General features: G+C 41.3%; 1 protein-coding gene across 2 annotated transcripts in view; it reads left to right on the top strand.

The window, feature by feature from the left end:
• MTMR7 (myotubularin related protein 7) overlaps positions 1–22,176 on the top strand; it is a 125,325-nt gene that overhangs the window by 48,695 nt on the left and 54,454 nt on the right. For both annotated transcript variants that reach the window (XM_081795634.1, XM_078445381.2), the window contains 3 exons: positions 10,555–10,677; positions 12,007–12,169; positions 20,591–20,748. In XM_081795634.1, coding sequence (XP_081651760.1) covers positions 10,555–10,677; positions 12,007–12,169; positions 20,591–20,748 — 444 coding nt within the window. The remainder of the gene's footprint in view (positions 1–10,554; positions 10,678–12,006; positions 12,170–20,590; positions 20,749–22,176) is intronic.

The following is a 22,176-nucleotide window of genomic DNA, read 5'->3' as shown; positions in this document are numbered from 1 at the left end:
CCTGGGACCCCTTGGGGAACCAGGTTTTCCAAGCTGTAATGACCATAGGACCACGGTTGGTTGGCTCCTCCAGACGAGATGGAGTGAACAGGCAGCCTTAAAATGGCCAACCAAGCTGCTCTCCATCGAAAATGCTTCAGCTTTATTGAGAGCTTTTTACTTATTAACTCTGTAACTCTCTAATTAAAATTTTAGGGAAAATGGAGGATAGGCTTTGGGCCATGATGCCTTTCCTTAATGTACAATATTAGGGCTGGGCCGAAGAGGTATAGTACAGGAGAGGCCTAGGGAAGTGGACATGGGGGTCACATACTGTTGGTTTAAAATCTGGCTCTGCCACTCTCCAGCTGTGAGTCCATGGGCAGTTGCTTTACCCTTCATGTGCTTCTGTTTTATCATTTTTAGATGGGATAACCATGTCTCCCTTTCAGTTAGGGTTAGAAATAGCATATGCACCACACTTAGCACAATATCTGGCACCTGCTAATTGCTCATTAAATTGTAGTGTTGCTGTTATTATAATTACCCTTCCTCCTTTCACTCCCTCTGCTCAAGGGATAAGTTGAAAGGAATCTTCTATAATTGTGCTTCCTTCTTTATTGGTTCTTCTGGAACAGTAGCCCTGCATTGGCCTGATTGTGATTCTCAGCAGTTAGTGAGTGGGGAAGCAAGGGAGTAGGCACTGCTTAAAGCTGGGGCAACCTCTGTGCCCAGGACTGTGGATGCCCAGGGGTGGCTCCCCAACCCGGGAGCTTCCATGTCTCAGCAGTGGGACTCTGGCCACCACTCCTAGTCACTGTGCTAATCACTGCACAATGTGATAGACCTCCATTAACTATTGTGTATTTCACACTGAAGTAATAGTGCACATTTTTGTGTTGTACATCTTCACAGTTTGTGGCTCATATGGCATGTTGCTTACAGTGGATGAACCCTTTAGGAAAGATGAATTCTGCCTTGACTCTTAGCTTAGTAAGGCCTCAAGTTTGGTCTCTGCACAAGTCCGCCTTGTCATCTGGCTACTTTCTGACCAGTGATGTGGGAATTTGACGGGTGGGTAATTAGAAGCCAGCTTGGTCTGTATGCTGTGTAGCCTGAATGTCACCATTAAAGATTGTAAAAAATGGGTGGCTAGATCGAAAGATTTTAAAATATTATGTTTTCGGAAATTAGGTTGGCATACTGTTGTAAAGATACATTTTACATAATGTTTTCTTTCACTTTATCTTAAAGGATTTTATGAGCATTACAATTAAATATAATAGTTTAACAAAGATGCAATCTGATGTCACCTGTTAAAGAATGGCCACTAAAGTACTTTCTTTTAAACACTACAGTAAGAGAGGCACCTGGATGGTTCAGTGGTGAAGCGTCTGACTTTGGCTCAGGTCATGATCTCATGGTTGGTGATCTCGAGCCCTGGGTCGGGCTCTGTACTGACAGCTCAGAGCTAGAGCCTGCTTTGGAATCAGTGTCTCCCTCTCTCTCTGTCCCTCTGCTGCTCACACTGTCTCTCTTTTTTTCTCAAAAATAAATAAACATTAAAAAAAGATTTAAACACTACGATAAGATACTTCATTCATTCAGACTTAAAACCAAATGATACTGAATTATCAGAGGTAGAAATAACCCAGGAAGCCTTACCAAGTCCTCCAAGCTTCCCAGGCAGCCAGGTGCTAAGACCCCAAAAAGAGGAAAGGGGAGATTCTCCAGGAGCCTGGAGACCAGAAAAGAGCCTGTTGGGGCCCCGGTGGCTGCTCCCCCAGGCTAGCGGGCACTGCGCTTGGGCTTGGTGCGTTCACCTCTCTCCTTTGGGCCCCAGACATTGGGTGTTGGTGCCGAGCTGGTGCTTTTTTCCCCTTAGGAAATCACAAGAGTTTTGTTGGCCAGCCATGTGACTGGCTGAATTTCTGGAGAATTTAATATTGTGTCATTATTTTATATATTTTCTCAGTCCCTGTTTCGTGTGCTTTCCGGCCTGTCTGTAAAGTAGCAGTACCGCTGAGTTATCACAGCAGCCTGTTCGAGAAAGACACCACATGCTCTGTGGGTCCCTTATAGAAGTCAGAACTCAGAGACGGGCGGTAAACTGCCTGTGCCCAGCAGTTCAGTTCCCAAACCAGAACGAGCACCAGAGCCCAGGCCTCCTGACTCGCAAATACTTTTTCATGTTGGTAGAGCTAGAAAATGTCATGATACCAAATTTAGCACGACAAACTATTTATCTAGCTGCTTTTCTTAGATTAGAACATAAACTTGTCCTAGGTTTTGGCTACTTCAGGCATTTAGATTTCTCCCTGTTCAGCAACCTCTGGGTCTCTTCCCCCAAGCGGTTGGCAGTGACCTTCAGCCTAATTCATGTGGTCTTTGGCCCAAGCAAAGCTGGTGGCTGGTGCCATTTGCCTTTCTTTTGTCTTTAAATAAAAGGTCATCCTACCCCACACCGTGGACTTCTTGTCCTGCAGAGCAGCTTTACTTTTGCGGATAGTCTGATACGATTCTGAGAATCCAGAATGTTCCACAATGCAATATTCGACCTGCATGGGAGAAGGGAAAAGCTCGTATTCTATCAAAATTGAAATTAGATGGTGTGATGGAGACTTGCTGAAGAGAGGCTCCGCGTCTCAGCGATTTACAAGGTCCCCCGGATCCCCAGGCGGCGAGGGAAGGACCGAGCCGGACGTGTGTTCTGCATCCGGGTGTCCTGTTTCGGACCTGGCACTGATGACGTGGTAGGGCCCAGGGTTGTCACTGAAGCTTTTCAGCCTTGGCCTAGAAAAACTGATGAAATCTTTTTTCCTCCCTCAATCTAAAGCCAGCAGAGCAGGGATGGGAATGAAAAGGCTGTTAAACTGGGGCACAGTCTCTTCCATTGAGCCTGTAAGGACAGACAAAGGCTCACTCTTATTCACCGTTTTGTTCTTCTTACGGCTGAACCTGGTGCTACACACAGGCATGTTGTTGGATGGGATTGGATGTTCTGTAGTCTGTCTTGTATTCGTCCTGAAAACGCGGAAAACCTCCTCAGGCCCGCGTTGGGACCCTTGTATTCCCTGCACACGGTGTCCGTCTTTGGGTTTATCTCAAAGAATATGCTGATTCACAAGAATATTCTTGTGAATATGGTTTTATAGTTTAATTTTGTCTTAAAGCCCTCAATTTTCAGATACTAATTTTCATGTATAAAATTGGTTAAAATAATCGTGTATCGATTATCCAACATATATTAATTTTGAAGAACAGGACTAAAATGATCTCAGAGGCATTCACTGGTGCCCACAGCCTCGATGAACAATGAACTTGGGCTCTGGCTCAGCAGATCGCCCGAGTGGCCTGGGGAAACTGGTCCCCAGTAACTGTGAACTGGGGATTATGTAAGGACCTAACCCATGGGGTTACTGTGGGGATTAACTGAAGTCACTTCTGCAAAGGGACAGCCCAATTCATGGCAATAGAGTAAGTACTCTAAAAATATTTATTATTTTTATTATTATTATTTTGGTAATTTTTGACATAAACCAAATGACAGCTGAGATTGGCCTGATCCATGAACTATCGGGAAGGCTATTTTGAACACTCCCATTCTTTTCCCTTCGGAAGTCCAAAACTCTCCCTGGAATTTCTGCCAATTCCCATGGAGGTTTGCATTTCCACAGTCCCCTCCGGCCCCCACTCCCTGCTCCCACCGAGGGAGTCAGGGCCGAGGTTGTCTCAGCATCGGCTCATGCGTCTGTGCTCCCTGCCCCTGCTGCGCAGAATTACAACCTGCCCCAGGTCTAGCTACACAGCCCCCACCCAGCCCACCAACACATCATGGTGCATAGCAACGCTCCCGAAGATCTGGGGCAAAGGCGAGGTTCAGGAAAGCAAAAGACTGAGATGAGACTTTTCTTTCCTGTCCCTGCGATTATTTCTTCTGGCCCTTCACTACCTAATCAAATAATGCTTAAAATGAGGTATAAATATTGTCTAAAATACACTGAAAGATTAAAAGTGCTTGTGTTTGGATTATGGGACTATGGGTGATTTTCTTCCCTTCCTTCTATACTTCTGAATCTTTGAACATTATGTAAATAAGTACGTTTCATAATTTTTTTTAAAAAAGACCATTTTTAAAAGCTCAGGGAGAATCCTTTGTAGGATTGGGGAAGACTTCAGTATTAGCAGGATAAATGAATCCTTGCCCAATGAGCCTCATCTTCTTTTTCTGATCCTTTAAAATGTGTTTCTCGTGAGGTGCCTGGGTGGATCAGTCAGTTAAGCAGCTGACTCTGGATTTCAGCTCAGGTCACAGTCTCACAGTTTCTGAGTTTGAGCCCTGTGTCAGACTTTGCACTGACAGTGCGGAGCCTGCTTGGGATTCATTCATTCATTCATTCTCTCTCTCAAAATAAATAACTAAAATAAACGTAAAAAAATGTATTTCTCTCAAGTTCTCAACTCCTCTCAAGTTCTCTCAACCCCTAATGGGAGTTGTTGATATTTCCTGTGTGTATCACAACTCCAGATGCCCCCTCTTTGGCAACACAACAAGATTCTTTCTTTAACATGTCTTGACATGCCGGTTGCTTCTGGAAGGCTCCTCCTGTGCTTTGGAGGATGGCGTCCCAGTGGTCAGGCTATCCCGCTGTGCCTTCTACCTGGTCCCATCCTTCCTTCTACAAGGAGGAGAGTCTCTACTTTCTCAACTACTGTGGAGTTCACTCCTTCTGCTGCTGTGTTACGGCTCCCAGATCTCCGTGCTCCCAGGACCACGCCTGCTCAGGTTACCAGCGTCTTCCACGTTACTGAGCCCATTGGGCATTTTACACTCTTGCCTTACTTGATGTCTCAGCCGCCCTGGGAATGGACACTTCCCTTCTCTTAAACCATTTCCGCTGCACGTTTCCATGACAGCACGATCTCCTGACTTTCCTCCTCCGTCTGGATTCCTGTCTAGTTTGTTTTTCTGATTCATCGCCTTGTATCAGAACTTTAAAGGTTGGATTTCCTCAGATTTCTTCTTTTCTTACTCTGCATGTTCTCCTGGGTAACCTCTTTGGGTCTCATGGTTTCAAGCATCACTTATGTGTCAGTGACCACAAACTTAACTGCACTTCAGCAAATCCAAGACATTAGAGATGACAAAATGCACCAAGATGTTGTATCTCAAAAAGAAAGGCAGAAGCACTGTCACTTAAAATGACACAATGGCTTCTTACCCATTAACCGTAAGACATATTCCGTTTTCAGAAATGTCAGAATGCGAAAAATGCACACCCAAGGATTAATGATACACTGTCAGATGTTTTGCATAGATGAACTACTGTTCACAGAGCATGAATACCTAGGGTCTCTTAAACATGGTGTTCCTGGGAGCACACAAATGAATTGTAACAACTTTGTCCAGAGAAGCTGGTAGTCTCCTGAGTCCTGTCGGTCCAGACACGAAATAGGCCTTATTACCATACAGCTTATAACATGTCTAAATAAGATAGAATTAACTTAGCTGAACAGTGGGGCAGAGTTATTGAACCAGTGGGTTGTCAGGATGGTGCCCAAACTCTTAAGATTTGTTTCATTTAATCTACAGTTGACTGACTCTAGAGTTCCAGTCAAGAATGTTCTGGCTATCTTAGCATAAACCATGTGATGGCCCCCTGAGCAGTGCCCTCCCCATCACAGAATTTCTCAGACAACTGAATTTTAATTTTTATTGCTCATTTATTTTGTTGTTACAGATCACTGGGAAATTAGGCTCATCTTGTTTCCTTCATTGTTTTTTTTTGTTTCTTTTTTTCTCCCTGTACTTCGAAATTACTTTTAACAGTGATGGGACCTTTAAGAACTGTTGCCAAATTTTGAAATGTAATTTTCCTGCAACAGCAGCCAAAGTTAACAAAAAGACACAGAAAAAATCTCATTAAGTATTCTAATCTGCCACCATCTGTCAACCTCATTCTGTTTCACCGAGGTTTTCTAAAAATAATCTAAGTGGTATAGCTTCCTTCACTTCTATGGAGAGAATAATCCATACTAAATATTTTTGCCTCAGAATATTATCCTATGTTCCACATGATCATCCCAATAAAGTTTTGTCTCCATAGTCTGAAGGGCAGGGAAAATTATTTACATTCCGTATTTAGATACTGCTAACTGATGTGTCACCCCTGAACCTCCACTTAATTTAGGTACTTATATTTTAGCATGCAAATCAGTATTTTCCCATAGAAGTGTTCCAAAAATAATAAATTCCCTTGCTTTTCTTCTCCCACAACTCTCTTCCATAAGATACTTCTTGTAGTTAGTTCAGAATAGAGCCTTTAACGACAACAGTTCAAATAAAATAATCTGATCTTTTGGGAGTTGAAAAATAATCTCCTTAAATACTCCTGGGTCAAAGAAGCAATAAAAAAATGCAGTTTTAGACTCTTCTGGAAAGGAAGAAGAATACTACTACAAATAAAACTCATAAGGTGCAGCCAAAGATTTACTTGGAGGGAAATGATTGGACTTAAAGGCTTGTTATTAAATAAAAAGAATGACAATGAGTGGACTCTTAAACCTGAGAGTTTAGAAATGAACAAAGAAACAAAGCCACGTGATATACCAAGGAAAGCTGCAATATTACTAACAAAGGAGCAGAAATTAAACAGAAAAAAGTTATTAAATCTATAAATCCAAGACCTGTTACTTTGAAGAAAACCCTTTGCCTATCTAATCACAAGAAGGTAAAAACAATTCACAATTTAGGAATGAGAGAAAGGATTAAGAGGGAGGGATTCATCCGTAGGTAGGAATTAAAAGATTATGAGAATTTGGCAACCGCAATTAGAAGATAACTTGTGAAGAAAATAGATGTCAAAATGAGATTTAGTAAAAAATGGTAACACTGAGGGGTACCTGGCTGGCTTAGTCGGTGGAGCATGTGAGTCTTGATCTTAGGATTGTGAATTTAAGGTCCACGTTGGGTGTAGAGATTACTTTAAAAAAAAAAATCTTTAAAAAGGTAACGTTGAGTCGATACATAACCACATAAGAAATTGAAAGAATAATTAAAGAATTATTTATGTATAAAGAAGTGCCTGTATTTGCTTCAAAAAATGATTAGTAAGTTGTTGTGTATTAATCTTCCAGATTAATGAGTGTCATCATAACCATGATGAATTCACCTGATAAAAGTAGAACAAATAGGCTGGTACGTGTCAGTCTCCCTTAAAAGCACAGATGCAAAGACATAACAGAAAACAAAACGGTTATAGGTGGTAAAACATAAGAAAAGTTAAAACACCATTTCTAAGAATCCAAGACTTCTTTAAAGATTAAGGAATGTATCGCTATTATTGGTTATATAGGACTAAAGTAAAAGCAAAATATTCATCCAAATATGTATTTAGAAAGCACACTGTTCATTCCTGATGTTCAAAAATCAAAATTCTTAGTAAACTAAGAATAGGTCACTTCCACAATGTGATAAAACAAATCATCAAACTCAGTGGTGAAGTATTGGAAGTGTTTCCATTAAAAACAGAGGAGTACATGAAAAGATGCTCAACATCATTAATCGTCAGGGAAATGCAAATCAAAATCACAATGAGATGCTTTCTTTTACCTACTAGGATGGATATAGTAAAAAAGATTATAAAAAGTGTTGTCGAGGATGTGGAAAAATTGGAACCTTCGTACATTGGTAATAGGAATGTAAAATGGTACACCTGCTTTGGACAATAATGTGCGAGTTCCTTAAAATGTTAAGCAGAAAAAAAAATGTTAAGCAGAGTTACCGTATGACATAGTAATTCCATTCCTAGGTGTGTGTGTATTGTGTGTGTGTGTGCGTGTACCTGTGTGTACACAAGAGAAATGAAAATGAATTTCCTCACAAAAGCTTGTACAAGAATGTTCAAAGCAGCACTATTCATAATAACCAAAAGGTAGAAACAACCCAAATGTCCATCAACTGACAAGTGGAGAAATATAAATGTGACATATCCATATCTATATAATGAAATATTATTTGGCAATAAAAGGAAACAAAGTACTGATATATTCTACATGGATCAACTTGGATTGAAACATGGATTGAAAACATGATGCTAAGTGAAGGAAACCAATCACAAAATACAACATACTGTAGGGTTCTCTTTATATGCACTGTCCAGAATAGGCAAATCCCTGGAGATGGAAAGTAGGTTGATGGTTGGGGAAGAAATGAAGAGTGGCTGCTAGTGGGTACAGCGTTTCTCTTTGGGTGATGAAAATGTTTTAAAATTGATTGTGGTAATGGTTGCGTAAGGCTGTGAATATATTACAAACCACTGACCAGCACACTTTCAGTAGGTGAATTATATGGAATGTGAATTAAATCTCAATAAAGATGTTACTAAAAAAAAAAAAAAAAAAAGAAATGAAAACATGAGTGACTCTTGTCACTGCTATTTAGTATTAGTCGAAGTTTCTGGTTAATGCCATGAAACAAGGAAAGGAAAAGATGTATGAATATCAGAAAAGAAGAAACAAATTATTACCAGAAAAGATTCCTGTCTACCAAGGAGCATCCAAGAGACTTCACTGAAAAAAATAACTAGAAGCAGTAAAAGAATTGGGTAAAGAGGAAGTTGTAAAACACACAAATAAAAATTAGGCTGTAGGCTACTGTCCTTATTAATATAAACAATTTTTATGAATACATAAGAAACGATGATCACTTAGTAGGAAAGTAAACCAATGATATGAAGACCATTTACAAAAGAGATACAATGAGGAATAACCAAGTGGAAGAATGTGGAACATATCAGGGGTGCCTGGATGGCTCAGTCAGCTGAGCGTCCGATTCTTGGGTTCGTCTCCAGTCATGATCTCACAATTCGTGGGTTTGAGCCCCCCATTGGACTCTGTGCTGACAGCGTGGAGCCTGCTTGGGATTCTCTCTGCCCCCATCCCCCGCTCCTTCCGGCTTGTGCTGTCTCTCTCTCAAAATAAATAAATTAATTAATTAAAAAAAAAAAAGAAAAGGGGCGCCTGGGTGGCTCAGTCGGTTAAGCGGCCGACTTCGGCTCAGGTCACGATCTCACTGTCCGTGGGTTCGAGCCCCACGTCGGGCTCTGTGCTGACTGCTCAGAGCCTGGAGCCTGTTTCAGATTCTGTGTCTCCCTCTCTCTTTGACCCTCCCCCGTTCATGCTCTGTCTCTCTCTATCTCAAAAATAAATAAATGTTAAAAAAAAAAAATTAAAAAAAAAAAAAAGAATGTGGAGCATATCAGTAACAGAGTAACAGAAGAAATACTTTTTACAACTATGAGCTGGTCGGTTAAGACCCTGTTGTTGAACTAGCATCTTTAACATCCATAGGCCTTCACAAGGCCTCAGGACTCATGACACCACCTCTGGCTAAATCGTATGAATAAAAGAATATTTTAAATACCTCATTCTTTATTTAAGAATGAAAACTGGGAAGAAGTAGGGTAGGAAGGATGGTTTGGTTCCAGGGCTCAGAGAAGAGTGGGGCAATGGAGCGTCTCGAGTGCTGTTTGACTTGGGTGTCCTGAGGAGTGATCCTGAGGATTGGGGTCTGGTACCCCCCTAGGTCTAGGTCTTCCCTGGAGCAGCTGGGAAGCTCTGTGCTCCCCAAATACAGCAGGGCCCCAGCGTTCATTTTAGACTGAAGACTGGAGCCAATATGATTTACTAGTTCCTGAAGCTGCCTCACAGAATCGAGTAACCATCCTGACTTGGGGGGTGAGAGCTGAGCCAGTGTCTGTAGAAGGTTGATCCTGGGAAGTAGTAAGTGGCATTGCCAAGCTGCCATCATTACAGGAATGTGCATCGGGTGGTTGTGGTGTCTCTGCTTGTTAGTCATAGTTCCTTCAGGTTTTATTGCCCTGTAGAGGTTGTCTTAGAATTTCCATTCTATTTCATGCTGGAATGATCCCACTGCACATATCCTTGAAGCTGCTCTGCTTATGAGAGGTATACTTGATAAAAATTGTTTCCAGAAATCTTTAACCATTCGAAGGTCGGTGGTAAAACTTCCATTTATTAGAGACATTTTATTATAAATGAAAGTGAGCATCTTAATTTGATAGGTGTTCTTTGTAAACATGCAGCACATTCCTTGGATACTTTTTGCTCCCATATGTGATTTTCTTGCTAGTTTATGTGGAAGCAAACTGCTTTGAGGCCATTTCTACTATGGAGAAATACATAGGGAAATACATTACTGTCCTTTTAATAGGCATAATTCATACATGGTTATTGTAAAAATCAGAACTTTGATGCATACACATCCTGCTTTAAATTAGAATTATATACTGAATTAAAAATGCTGACTTACTTAAAATACAGAAAGGGTATTCTTAAAGAACAGGTCTATAAATCTGTGGTACATTTAAAATTATATTTTAAGTAATTGGTGAATTTTAATCTTTTGATATACAGAAACATGTCTGAGGTCTAAGTAAAGGGGGAAAGTTCTCAAAATTATATTTTGGATTAAACACAGGATTACCTACTTACTATTAATCTTGATGAATAGTGTTTTGCTTTATTATAACTCTGTCAAAATGATTTCTCTAGGTCGAAAATGTCCGCTTGGTAGATCGAATATCTTCTAAAAAAGCAGCCCTAGGTACTTTGTATTTGACGGCTACTCATGTAATATTCGTGGAAAATGCACCTGACACCAGAAAAGAAACATGGGTATGCAGTCTTTATTTTTGGCTTTATGTGTTTTCTATTGTTTAATGTAACAAGTTTGATCCTCCATTCTTTTGTTTGGCCTCAGGGTGAGGTGGGTGGGCTTTTGGCCTTGGGTGTTCAGAGAACTGTTTTTGGAAGGTCAGCTTTGCTTTTTTCTGCACAGAGTCGAATCCACTTGATCTACTTATTCATTGTAAACACTAATTATTTGAACGTCATCAAAGACAGAAATAGCCAGAGATATAAATGCTTCATGTCACAGCTGTTAAGTAGACATTCGAGAATAATCAGTGCCAGATACAACATTTATGTAGTGCTTTATTTGCAATACATTTTATCTGTAGGTTCCAGTTGTGCAGGCCGTTTAGTCATTTTATTATATTGTCTCCACTTTTCTGATAATTCAAAAGAGAAGAAAAGAAAAGCTAGGGAAGAGTCCTCTTGGCAGGTATTTCTGCTACTTAATAATGAGACCGTTCGATACCTCTTATTTTATATAACCACCCGACCAGGACATTATGACTGGAACCAGAATCCCTGAATTGTAGATTTTTCCCTGTTCTGTATTGCATAGATGTTGCATTTTGAGCAGAAGGGGGCAGGCATTACTTAGCGGGGAAGAATGATGGCGGATCCTAACTACACTTGTGAACGCAGTATAATGTGTAGAGCTGACGAGTCGCTATATTGTACCCCTGGAACTAATGTAACAGTGTGTGTGTCAGCTGTACTCGAACAACAACAACAAAAAGTTACGAATGCTGCCATTGAGGGTGGGGCAGAGACCCCCTCCCGGCAAAACACCAGAGAGACGTACTTCAGCATGATTTTCTTTAACATAAATCTCTTCTGCAGCCTACTTGGCCACCGGCAGCTTAGAAAACAACAGTCTCAAGTTGCTATTGAACTTGAGCATTCCATGTGGAATTTAGGAGCATGGTGGCACCTCCCAGCGGGGCCATCTCTAACTTCTGTCGATTGCAAGGTTTATTTTACTAACTTCTCATGACCTTATTTAATTTTAGCTGGTAAGCGCATTCAGCATTTGACCACCACAGTGTTCCCTTACCTGGTCTTGTACAAAATTATATGCTGAGTACTTTGCTCCAAATACTTAGCCCGGATAGCAGAAGGCTTGGTAATGAAAAAAAATGGTAGATTTAGACCGATCTTTCCCAGAGCATCTCAGTTTTGTCATCTGAGTGCAGGTGTTGAGCTAGATAAAGACTGGAGAGTGGTTCTTGTCTGTGTGCCTCAGAGATCTGTGTTATTTCTTGCTCATTTATCACTTATTTGTGCTTAGCTTATCCACATAACTTTTGGTCGTAGATTCTTCACAGTCAGATTTCCACCATTGAAAAACAGGCAACAGCCGCTACTGGGTGCCCTCTGCTGATTCGCTGCAAGAACTTTCAGCTGTTACAGCTCATCATACCGCAGGAAAGAGACTGCCATGATGTGTACATCTCTCTCATACGCCTTGCTCGGCCAGGTAGGGCGGAGGACCTCTGCGTGTCATATGTGCACACTCTCAAGTTCACAAATCATGTTCAAGAAATACATATAAAAACAGGGAGGGGGACAAAACAGAAGAGACTCTTAAATATGGAGAACAAACAGAAGGTTACTGGAGGGGTTGTGGGAGGGGGGGTGGGCTAAATGGGTAAGGGGCATGGAGGAATCTACTCCTGAAATCGTTGTTGCACTATATGATAACTACCTTGAATGTAAATTAAAAAATATAAATTAAATTAAAAAAATAAAAAGAATTATGGTGTTGTAGGAATTATATGTTATCCCAGTCCTCAGATGAGGCCAAGAATTCTGAATGATTCACTGCCTTTTAGGGGTTCCCCCTGAGTTGTTTACTATATGAACGTCTTTCATTATTGTCAGTATTCACTTTATCTTGGCAGAAGGGTTAGAGCATGTTTTCCCTTTGGAGTGAAATCATCTTAGAATGATGCTCTTCCCATACTGTGATGATCAAGCCACCTTGCTTAAAGCCTAAGGTAAACTGACACATTGTTTTGTATGGAAAGCATTGATGTCAAACAGTTCCAGTGCACTTTCCCCTCTTGGGGCTTTCAAGGTTTGGTTTCTTTTTTTTTTTTTTTTTAAGTTTATTTATTTATTTTGAGGGGGAGAGAGAGCAGGGTAAGGGCAGAGACAGAGAGAGACAGAGACAGAGAGAGAAAATCCTAAGCAGGCTCCATGCTGTTAGCACAGAGCCCGATCCAAGGCTTGAACTCACGAACTGTGAGATAATGATGGGAGCCAAAACCAAGAGTCGGACGCTTAACTGACTGAGCCATCCAGGCACCCCTCAAGGTTTGGTTTCTATTGCTTCTTGATGGTGATGTATGTTTCCCAAGGTTGGTATAACTGGACCTTTGTTAACATCAGTTATATTCACCATGTGGATATGTTGGTTCTCTTAAACGAAACCTCCTTAAGTGTTGTGGGCAGAACGTTTAGTTGATTTGAAACATAGGTGCTGTTAGTTACTCTCTTGTTCAGTCTCTCAGCTTGAGGTCTTCAGACTTATGGCTTACTGTGCACTTCTCTAGAAGGGTCTCTTGTCTCTCTACGTGGCTTGTATGGGTTGTGCTGTTCTTTTGCCTACAAGAAATAGACGTCTGAGTTTCCTGGGAGAATTCAGTAAAAGTAAATCTTTTATATAAGAGCAGTGTCCGTGGTAGGGTCACACCAAAGTCACTGATGAGGGAGATGGGATCCGTGTTTACAGTTCCTTTGCTAAATGCTTTTGATTCAGGGCAAGAGGTTTGATCGTCAATACTGCAAGAGGTCTGGCTGGGTCCTCCGTTTCTGATAATGTGACCATATCATCTGCAGATAATGGAGAACTAAAGCTGTCTAATGAAAATGATGCCAGGGAGCTGTCAAAATCTGATCATTTTGCCTCGACTTCGCTCCCCTTTCAAGGCAGCTGGTTGAGGCTCTTTGATCCCCGTGTGCTGCAGAGAACTGCAGAGTTAGCCAGAAAAGCAGTTGAACTTTTTAGAGGGTACACTATAATTGGAACAGAAGTTCTGGGAAGATGTATGTGAGGTTGCGTGCAGCAGGGATTGTGAGGAGAATTGTGTGCCAGCAATTTCTGTGTCACTGATTAATGGGTGTACTGGATAATACTTGTGCTCTGACCGGATTAATGGGATTTAGGAAGAGCCCAGAGAACTGGGAAAGAGCTGAGTGGCTGGAAGGGCAGATGACAGTGGCCGTGAGGGCTCTGGCCGGTGATGACAGCGAGCGCCAGGACTCTCACTGTGAGGGCCCCCAGGGAGGAAGACCTCTGCGTGCCTCACTTTTTAAAACACACATCCTTTCTTAAAGGTGGCGTTTGGGAGTTAGGTGTTAAACACAGCCAAAGAGCAAGAAAGGAAATGATAGTAGTTAATTGAATTAAACCCATTACCTTAGAAGATTTTTAAAAAGCCACCAGCATTTTGAAACGCTGGAATTAGAGATGCCAGTTTACATAAAACATAGTACTTTAATAAGTGTGGAAAGGTGAAATAGAACCCAGAGAGTTTCACAGTTTAATGTGAGAGGCAGGGCTAAAATTAGGACACGTTACAGCCTTTAACCTTGGAAGCAGGCTTTCGGATCTGGGCGGAGGTAGAGAAAGGTGGGGGGGGGGTCCCAGCTAGGAGTAGGGGTGGCTTATCAGAGCTATGTCAGGATCTTTTACAAAATACACCTTCCCCCTCCACTAGGTATATCAGAATGGGTGTGTGTGGGGATGGGGTGGGGTGTGGTATACTTTGAATCCTAGTAGCACGTGTAGCTCTCTTTGGTTACTCTGGTTAGTCACCAACACAAATCACCTATTTCCAGCTACCCTTATGGACACACAACTAAACTACAAGGTCCTGTAAAGAACTTTTTTTTTTTTTTTTTTTTTTTTTTTTACAAAAGAAGAAATGTTTCAGAGTCCATTTAAGTCAAGTCCTATGATGTAGATATTTTCAGAGCTCATGAGATCCTCTCCTCACTGAATTAGGATTTCTGGGATAAGGGTACATCAAACTACTAAAAATCTAGTGAGCTTTTACTGGTTTGTCTTTTGTGTGAATTCAGATTGGTAAGAATGAAAAATTAATGTAGCCAAATTCAGTAAGCTCTTTAATTCTGAATAAAGAACAATTTAGGTTAAAGTAAAGGTTTGACCCAATGAAAAATAGATCCAGTGTACCAATAAGGATATATATTTTTCAGATGAAAAGACCCCTGTTTCTCAGAGAGCTTCCATTTTTCCCATGTGCCTTCTTCTCTCCTCCAATTTGTTTCTGCTGTTTATTTTTGTATCAATTAGTGTTGGTTGGTCCCTTAACATTTGAACCATCTTCTTTGTTTATTTTACCATTTTTTCTAAACTACAGTGTTTTTTTTCCAGTTCATCTTAGTCCCCAATTCTTTTGCACATTTATTATGATTTAAAAAAATCTCATGACTGACATCATCTTATTTGCTCAGTTTATTTTTATTTAAATATTTTTAATATTTATTATTTATTTTTGAGAGAGAGAGTATGAGCAGGGAAGGCACAGAGAGAGAGAGAGAGAGAGAGAGAGAGAGAGAGACCGAATCTGAAGCAGGCTCCAGACTCTTGAGCTGTCAGCACAGAGCCTTAGGTGAGGCTCGAACTCATGAGTTGTGAGATCATGCCCAGAGCCAAAGTTAGACACTTAACCTACTGAGCCACCCAGGTGCCCCTCATTTGCTTAATTTAACTTTTTATGTCCTAGTCTAAGTCACTGCTGTTATGCAGTGTCTGCGGTTGTAATATTCTTTTTATTGACGACACTTATCTCTGAGTCTAGAAGTTCTTTTCCACTAAGAGCCTCCATAGCCCTGGTGGTTAATTCAAACACTTGTTGGTTGAAAATAGACAGCAGACATCTTTTTCCTCCTCCTCCTCCTCCTCCTCCTCCCCCTTCCCCTCTTTCTCCCCCTTTCTCCCCCTTTTCTTCCTCTTCCTCCTCCTCTTCTTCTTCCTCCTCCTCCTCGTCTTCCTCCTCCTCATTTTTTTTTTTTTTTGAGAGAGAGAGAGAGAGAAAGAGAGCTGAGGTTGGGCAGAGAGAGAGAGGGAGAGGGAGAATCCCAAGCCTGGCACAGAGCCTGATGCAGAGCTCGAACCCACGAATGGTGAGATCATAACCTGAGCTGAAATCAAGAGTCTGACGGACTGAGCCACCAGGCACCTCTTCCTTATTTTTCTTCTAAAGCTGCGAAGTCCAGTAGGAGCTGTGTTCTTTCCTGACCCCACTTGAAATGGTTTTTCAACTCCATGTAGGTCCTTGAATGAAGCAGAAGGCTGGGGGCAGGCTAGCTCTCAACTGTTACTTTTGGTTCTGATAAACCCCACAGTGTGTGTCCTCCTGATGACTGTAACTTTCCCCTTCCCAGACCCGTCTCCGCACTCTGCTAATGCCCATTCGTGTTTGTTTTTTCCTTTCAATTTTTAAAAAATTTGCAAAAGGGAAGCAGTCAGTAACATAATTGTATTACTCGGGTTTTACATGGGTTGTTGCAAGTTTTCTTTTTCTTTTTAAAGTATTTTTATTATAATATTAAGTTACGTTTTGTTTCTCCCAATTAGTCTATCATGATACTTCCCTCATTTTTTTCCCCTAAAATATTCTGTTTTCATAACCATTTAGCCCGATACCTGGGCAACAAACTAGGTTGTTTTTCTTCCTTTTCTAATTGCTTTGTCTTACCCACAGCTGCCTTATCTGCTCGAGTGAACACCCTTTCCTTTTTTATGGAAGAGAAGGAGCAGAGGTGGGGTGCAGAGACTGGGCCATTTGTGGGCTTGGTGGTTCCAAGTTGAAAGTTGCCACTTGGTGGCGTAAATCTTCCCCAGGAAGTAGGAAGAGGGCTTACCTAAGAGCGAAGGCGTCAATGAGAGCAATAGCTGTGGAACCGAGAGCAGAGACGAGTGCTTCCCTGTGTTAAGGGGCACGTGATGAACAGCTGTGCTCAAACGACACAGAGTCAGTCAAAACCTGCATCTTGTTCGCTATCTGCCAAGTCCTGAAACACCAATTTGGTTTTCCTAGAAACATGACCAAGATGCTATCCATTATTATTTTTGTAAGTTTATTTATTTATTTTGAGAGAGAGACTGCAGGAGGGGCAGAGAGTGGGAGAGAGAGACAGAGAGAGAGAGACAGAGAGAGAGAATCCCAAGCAGGCTCCGCACTGTCAGCACAGAGCCCGATGTGGGGCTTGAACTCACGAACTGTGAGATCATGACCTGAGCCGAAAGCAAGAGTCGGATGCTTAAGTGACTGAGCCATCCAGGTGCCCCGATGCTACTCATTCTTAATTTAATGTAGTACTTTAGAAATTGTCCTTTTTCTTTCTGAATAGGTAGAAAAACCTTCAAATCTGCCTTCGCCTAGCATTTGTAAGATTTAAGTAGGTCAATAAAGTACATGCTCGAATGATTTCTACATAATTTTTTCTGAAATTTTTTCTTTTGCTTGGAGGTGCACATTCAGTGCAAAGACATGTGGGATATTTGCTTCTTACGGGAGCAGCTGTAGGGGAGAGGCCTTCAGTGCACCTGGCTTAGAAACCTGCTGTCACTAGCAGCAGAAGACCTTTTATGTTGTATGTGACGGCTCAGACCTTATGGTGTAAGAAGCCAGTGGAGTATCACATGTCTGTTTTAAGAGACGAAGGTGAGAAATGAGGGATCTGACTTTTCCAAAGCAGGTATGTTCTTTCAGTTCACATTCTGTAAAGACTAGAGATTTCTGTAGCCCTACTTTTGTTTTTAGCTCGCCTACTTGCTGATGACTATGAATTCTGCTAGGTAGGGGTGCCTGGGTGGCTCAGTCAGTTAAGTGTCTGACTCTTGGTTTCCGTTCAGGTCATGATCTCACACGTTTGTGAGTTTCAGCCTGGTGTCGGGTTCCGCACTGACATTGTGGACCCTGCTTGGGATTCTCTCTCTCGTCCCCTCTCTCTGCCCCTCTCTTGCTTTCTCTCAAAAACGAATAAATAAACTTAAAAAGAATTCTGCTACGTATTTTGCAGAAGATGGAGGTGAGTGGAACAGATCGTTGTGAATGGGAACTATTCAGTAAAGTTTGCATCTGTGTTAATGGTACTTTATAACTTCTCAGAGCCGGCAGGCCTCAGCTGAAGGCTTCACCTGGGCTGGCCTTTGTGTGAGAAGCTTGCCTACATTAATAAGACTGAGTTTGGGTTGACAAAAATGTGGGTTTCTTTGCCCTTGTGAAGAATTTTAACTTACATAGGGCTGGAGGTATGAGTGATCACCCTTTTGCTTAAAAAAATAACACAAAACATTTCACAGTTTTAGTGGTAACCCATTCTAATGCCTCCCAGTTCAGAATTCACGAATGGTCTTGTTCACGTCTGCCTTAAGTTATTCCTGCTTTCTGTACCGTGTCTCTGCCTCCTCCAATGACAGCAGGCATGAGCGCATACATAGAAAACTCTCTGTCCTCCACTGGTTTTCTTCTTCTACCTTTGCACCTATCTGTAACTACTTAACGAAGGGCACTTAGCTTCCATTACTAACCCTGTCTTCATAAGTTCTGCTTTCACTGAGGGAACCGAGGCTTTCTCAAGAGATTCTGTTGCCCTCTTAAACAAATTGCATTTGCGGTTAACATTATGATATCAGAGGCCTGAGTCATGAAAATGGTACTGAGAGATGGAAAAGATGTGTCAGTGTCGAGCCATTGGTTCCCAGAAATGGATCTCAATTTTTTTGTGCTGTCTGCTCAATAAGCTAAGATTACAAGAACAAGTTCCTACTGAGAGCATCTCTTCTGTTTTTGTACAGATAGCTGTAGGTGTGTATTTTCTTATTGATTGAAATCATCTGTATTCTAAAACATGAAGTTTAGAATATATGATATCAAGAGAAACTGAACTAGAACATAGTTTATCTTACAAGTACACTCTAGTTGTTTGCTTTTTTTTTTTTTTTTACAAGAAAGACTATATGTCTAATGAAAAATATGACCCTTATCTTTCTTCTTCCATGTAGATGAGTCATTTCAATGGTAATCACAAGCCTGAAACTGAGTTTAGATCTTAGGCTGCCTGTGTGTTGCTGTGGCCTTTTGCTGGTGGTGAGGTCCTTGACTGGGTCTCCAGACACATGTTGAAGAGCAGTTAAATTATCCATATCTGAATGTCATCAACAGATTAGGGAATAAATGAGGGGACCTCAGAAAACTGTGAGGAGAAAAAAAGCTATTGGAAAAAAAGAGGAAAGTTAAGAGGAGGGAACAAGGAAAGAAAAGACACAAAAGTGGTCCGTCTGGGGAGAAGAGAGAAGGATCTGCCTTAGACGGGCAGTGCGTGTGCTTTGGAGAATGCACTCTACAGCCAGGTTGCCTAATTTCAATCCAGAGTCCCCATTTATTAGCTCTGTGGCCCTGGGGATGTTCCTTAACCACTTTTTGCCTCAGATTTCTCATCTGGAAAATGAGGCCCATCGTAGGTTAATACATTTGTTAAGAACAGAATCTGGAATGAAATACGGGTTTAGTGAGTATCAGCCATGATTTCTCTTTACTAGCGATGTGTGGATCTGCACTATCCAATATGGTAGCCAGCACCTGCATGTGGCCGGTGAGCACTTGACATGGAGCTAGCATGGAATTTCAAAGACGTTGTGAAGCAAGATATATGTAATATTAATAAGTTCTATATTACGCACATATTGAAATCGTATTTGCACATATTGGGTTACCAATAAAATATATTAGTAAAATTAATTTCATTGTTTCTTTTTAGTTTTGTAATGTGGTTTCAAGGGCATTGTAAGTGACATGTGTGGCTTGCATTACATTTCTGTTGAGTCGCACTGGCCTAAATGCTTCTTTCAACAGGGCGAGACTGGAGCAAGAAAATCAAATTTTAGCTTTAAATGGGGAAGGCTGTGGAGCTTGGGCTCACAAGCACAAAGGGTGTTACACAAAGACAAAGACATCCTTGCAGAATTGAGAGGAGAGTTTCGTCGTGCATCCTTAAATTTGCCCTTCATGACCAGGGTGCCTGCCACTATGAATTGATTTTTTTATTAATCCCATGAATTTTGTATGAGCACTGTAATTATGACGTTGATGTGTTTGCTAAAAGTTCAGATGTTTTCCGGGCAAACACTTAAATACATTACACAGCCTTTCTTTAAATTTGTTTTAATGTTTATTTTTGAGACAGAGAGAAAGAGAGTGTGTGCGAGCACGAGTGGGGGAGGGGCAGAGAGAGAGGAAGACACAGAATCTGAATCAGACTCCAGGTTCTGAACTGTCAGCACAGAGTCCGATGTGGGGCTTGAACCCACGAACTGTGAGATCATGACCTGAGCCTAAGTCAGACACTTAACTGACTGAGCCTCCCAGGTGCCCCTACATCCCACAGCCTTTCAATTGCTGTTTCTTTTTTGAATATTGTGAGCATCAAAATATGGCAGTGGTCCGGGCCTCTCTCTACCTCTGAGAAGCCGTCCCAAATCCAAGCTCGATATACATAAACAAACTGAGTTCTTGATGTCTAATGATACATACATTCTTAATTAATTTTTAAGTTCCATTTCTTGTATGGTCTGGAGAATATGTTTGCCTTCCAAAGAAACTTTAAAGAAAGCACACAATGGAGAAGTCCTTGTTTCTGAAAGGAAAGAAGCGTTTGCAAAGTTGAGTTGGTTTGTCCCAAGGTCTTCATGGTGTTGTCTGGAGGAGGTGGGCGTACCTACCCAGAGAGGGTAGGGTGTCCCAAGGGGCCAGGAGCCGGACTGGCTTCTTGATGTACTCTAGCCCAGACAGACTGCTTGTGGGGAGATTTGGTTCTAGTTTTGGCTTAGCTTGATTTGGCTTTATTCTCCCTTTTCTTGCAGTGAAATACGAGGAGTTATACTGCTTTTCATTCAACCCCAAGCTGGATAAAGAAGAAAGAGAACAGGGCTGGATGCTGATCGATCTCAGCGAAGAATACAAGCGAATGGGCCTCCCTAATAATTATTGGCAGCTCAGCGATGTGAATAGAGACTACCGAGTGAGTGCAGGCATCTAGTGAAATCTAGATGCTTAATCCAAGTGAACTCCTGATTCCCGTGGCTTAGCATGACTGACTTAATCTCCTTTAATTTCTTAGCTCTTTGTAGATATAGATCTGTAGATTTGCAAGTCTCCCCTGGTTATTACCAGCTACATTTCCTACCTGCACCGGAATCAAAAAGTTTGGAAACTTAGAGACCTCCCCCACCCCCCGACACACAAACCCTTCCCCTAATGTTTGAGGAAATGGAAACTCAGAGAAGTCCAGTGGCCTCATGGCCAGGCAGTGGGTGGGAGAGCAGGCCAGGGCCAAGTTCTCCTGTCAGCTCTTTTTATAGTGTGGTGAGTGATTAGTGGGGAAGTCACAGAGACTCTGATGGCAGTCTGGCACCAGCTCCTCTCTGTACTCACTGAACTCTTGATTGGTACACAAGGTCACCAAGAGGCTTCCCTAGAGAAATGTGGCGAGATGTGTCTACGTTTACAGAAAGGCCTATGGAGAGGAAAGGAGGCAGAAGGGGCAGAACCAATGCTGTATTGTCCCTGATGACGGGCTTACAAATCAGTGTTGGTTTCCCTATGACGTTTTTAAATATTTTAAGTAATAAAAGTAGCATAAGAATGTTGCAGAGAATTTATAAAAGAAAAAAGAACATTGCCCTCACATTCTTTTGTTAGGTTTTAAAATTTTACTTCAGATTTTTTTCTCATCTGCATAATTTAATGTCTTTTCTTATATAAGTAATGCATTGAATAATTTAAAATTGGAAAATACATAGGAAAAGGAACTGTTCGGATGTATGTAATGCAAATGGAATCATACAACACATGCCTTGTGTTCTGCTTTTCCTCACACATCATATTGCATTTTCCTGTCAATAAATATATTTTATATAATTTAAAAACATCGTATAACAATTGTGTAGTATGACTGTCATATTCTGTCTACCTAATCTCCAATTTTTAGACATTCAGATTATTATTTTTCACTATTTAAAAAAAATTTTTTTTTAATGTTTATTTATTTTTGAGACAGAGAGAGACAGAGCATGAGCAGGGGAGGGTCAGAGAGAGAGGGAGACACAGAATCTGAAACGGGCTCCAGGCCCTGAGCTGTCAGCACAGAGCCCAACGCGGGGCTCGAACTCACGGACTGTGAGATCATGACCTGAGCCGAAGTCGGCCGCATAACCGACTGAGCCACCCAGGCACCCCTATTTTTCACTATTTTAAATAACATAGTGAGAACATCCTGGTAGCTATATCTTTGCCCATGTTAAAATTCCTTTTAAAGACAGATTCCTAAAGGTCAAATTTCTGTGTCAAAAACTTTACACAAATTTTTGTACACATTGTCAGCAAGAACTGCAGATTTATATAAATTCTCAGCAGCTGTGTATGAGAAGGCTTGATTTCTTGTGCCCTC

This window comes from Panthera onca, chromosome B1, assembly GCF_046562875.1.
Source record: "Panthera onca isolate mPanOnc1 chromosome B1, mPanOnc1 haplotype 2, whole genome shotgun sequence".
NCBI lineage: Eukaryota > Metazoa > Chordata > Mammalia > Carnivora > Felidae > Panthera > Panthera onca.
The sequence above is the reverse complement of the archived record's forward strand: the minus strand, read 5'-3'. Positions and strand labels throughout refer to the sequence as shown.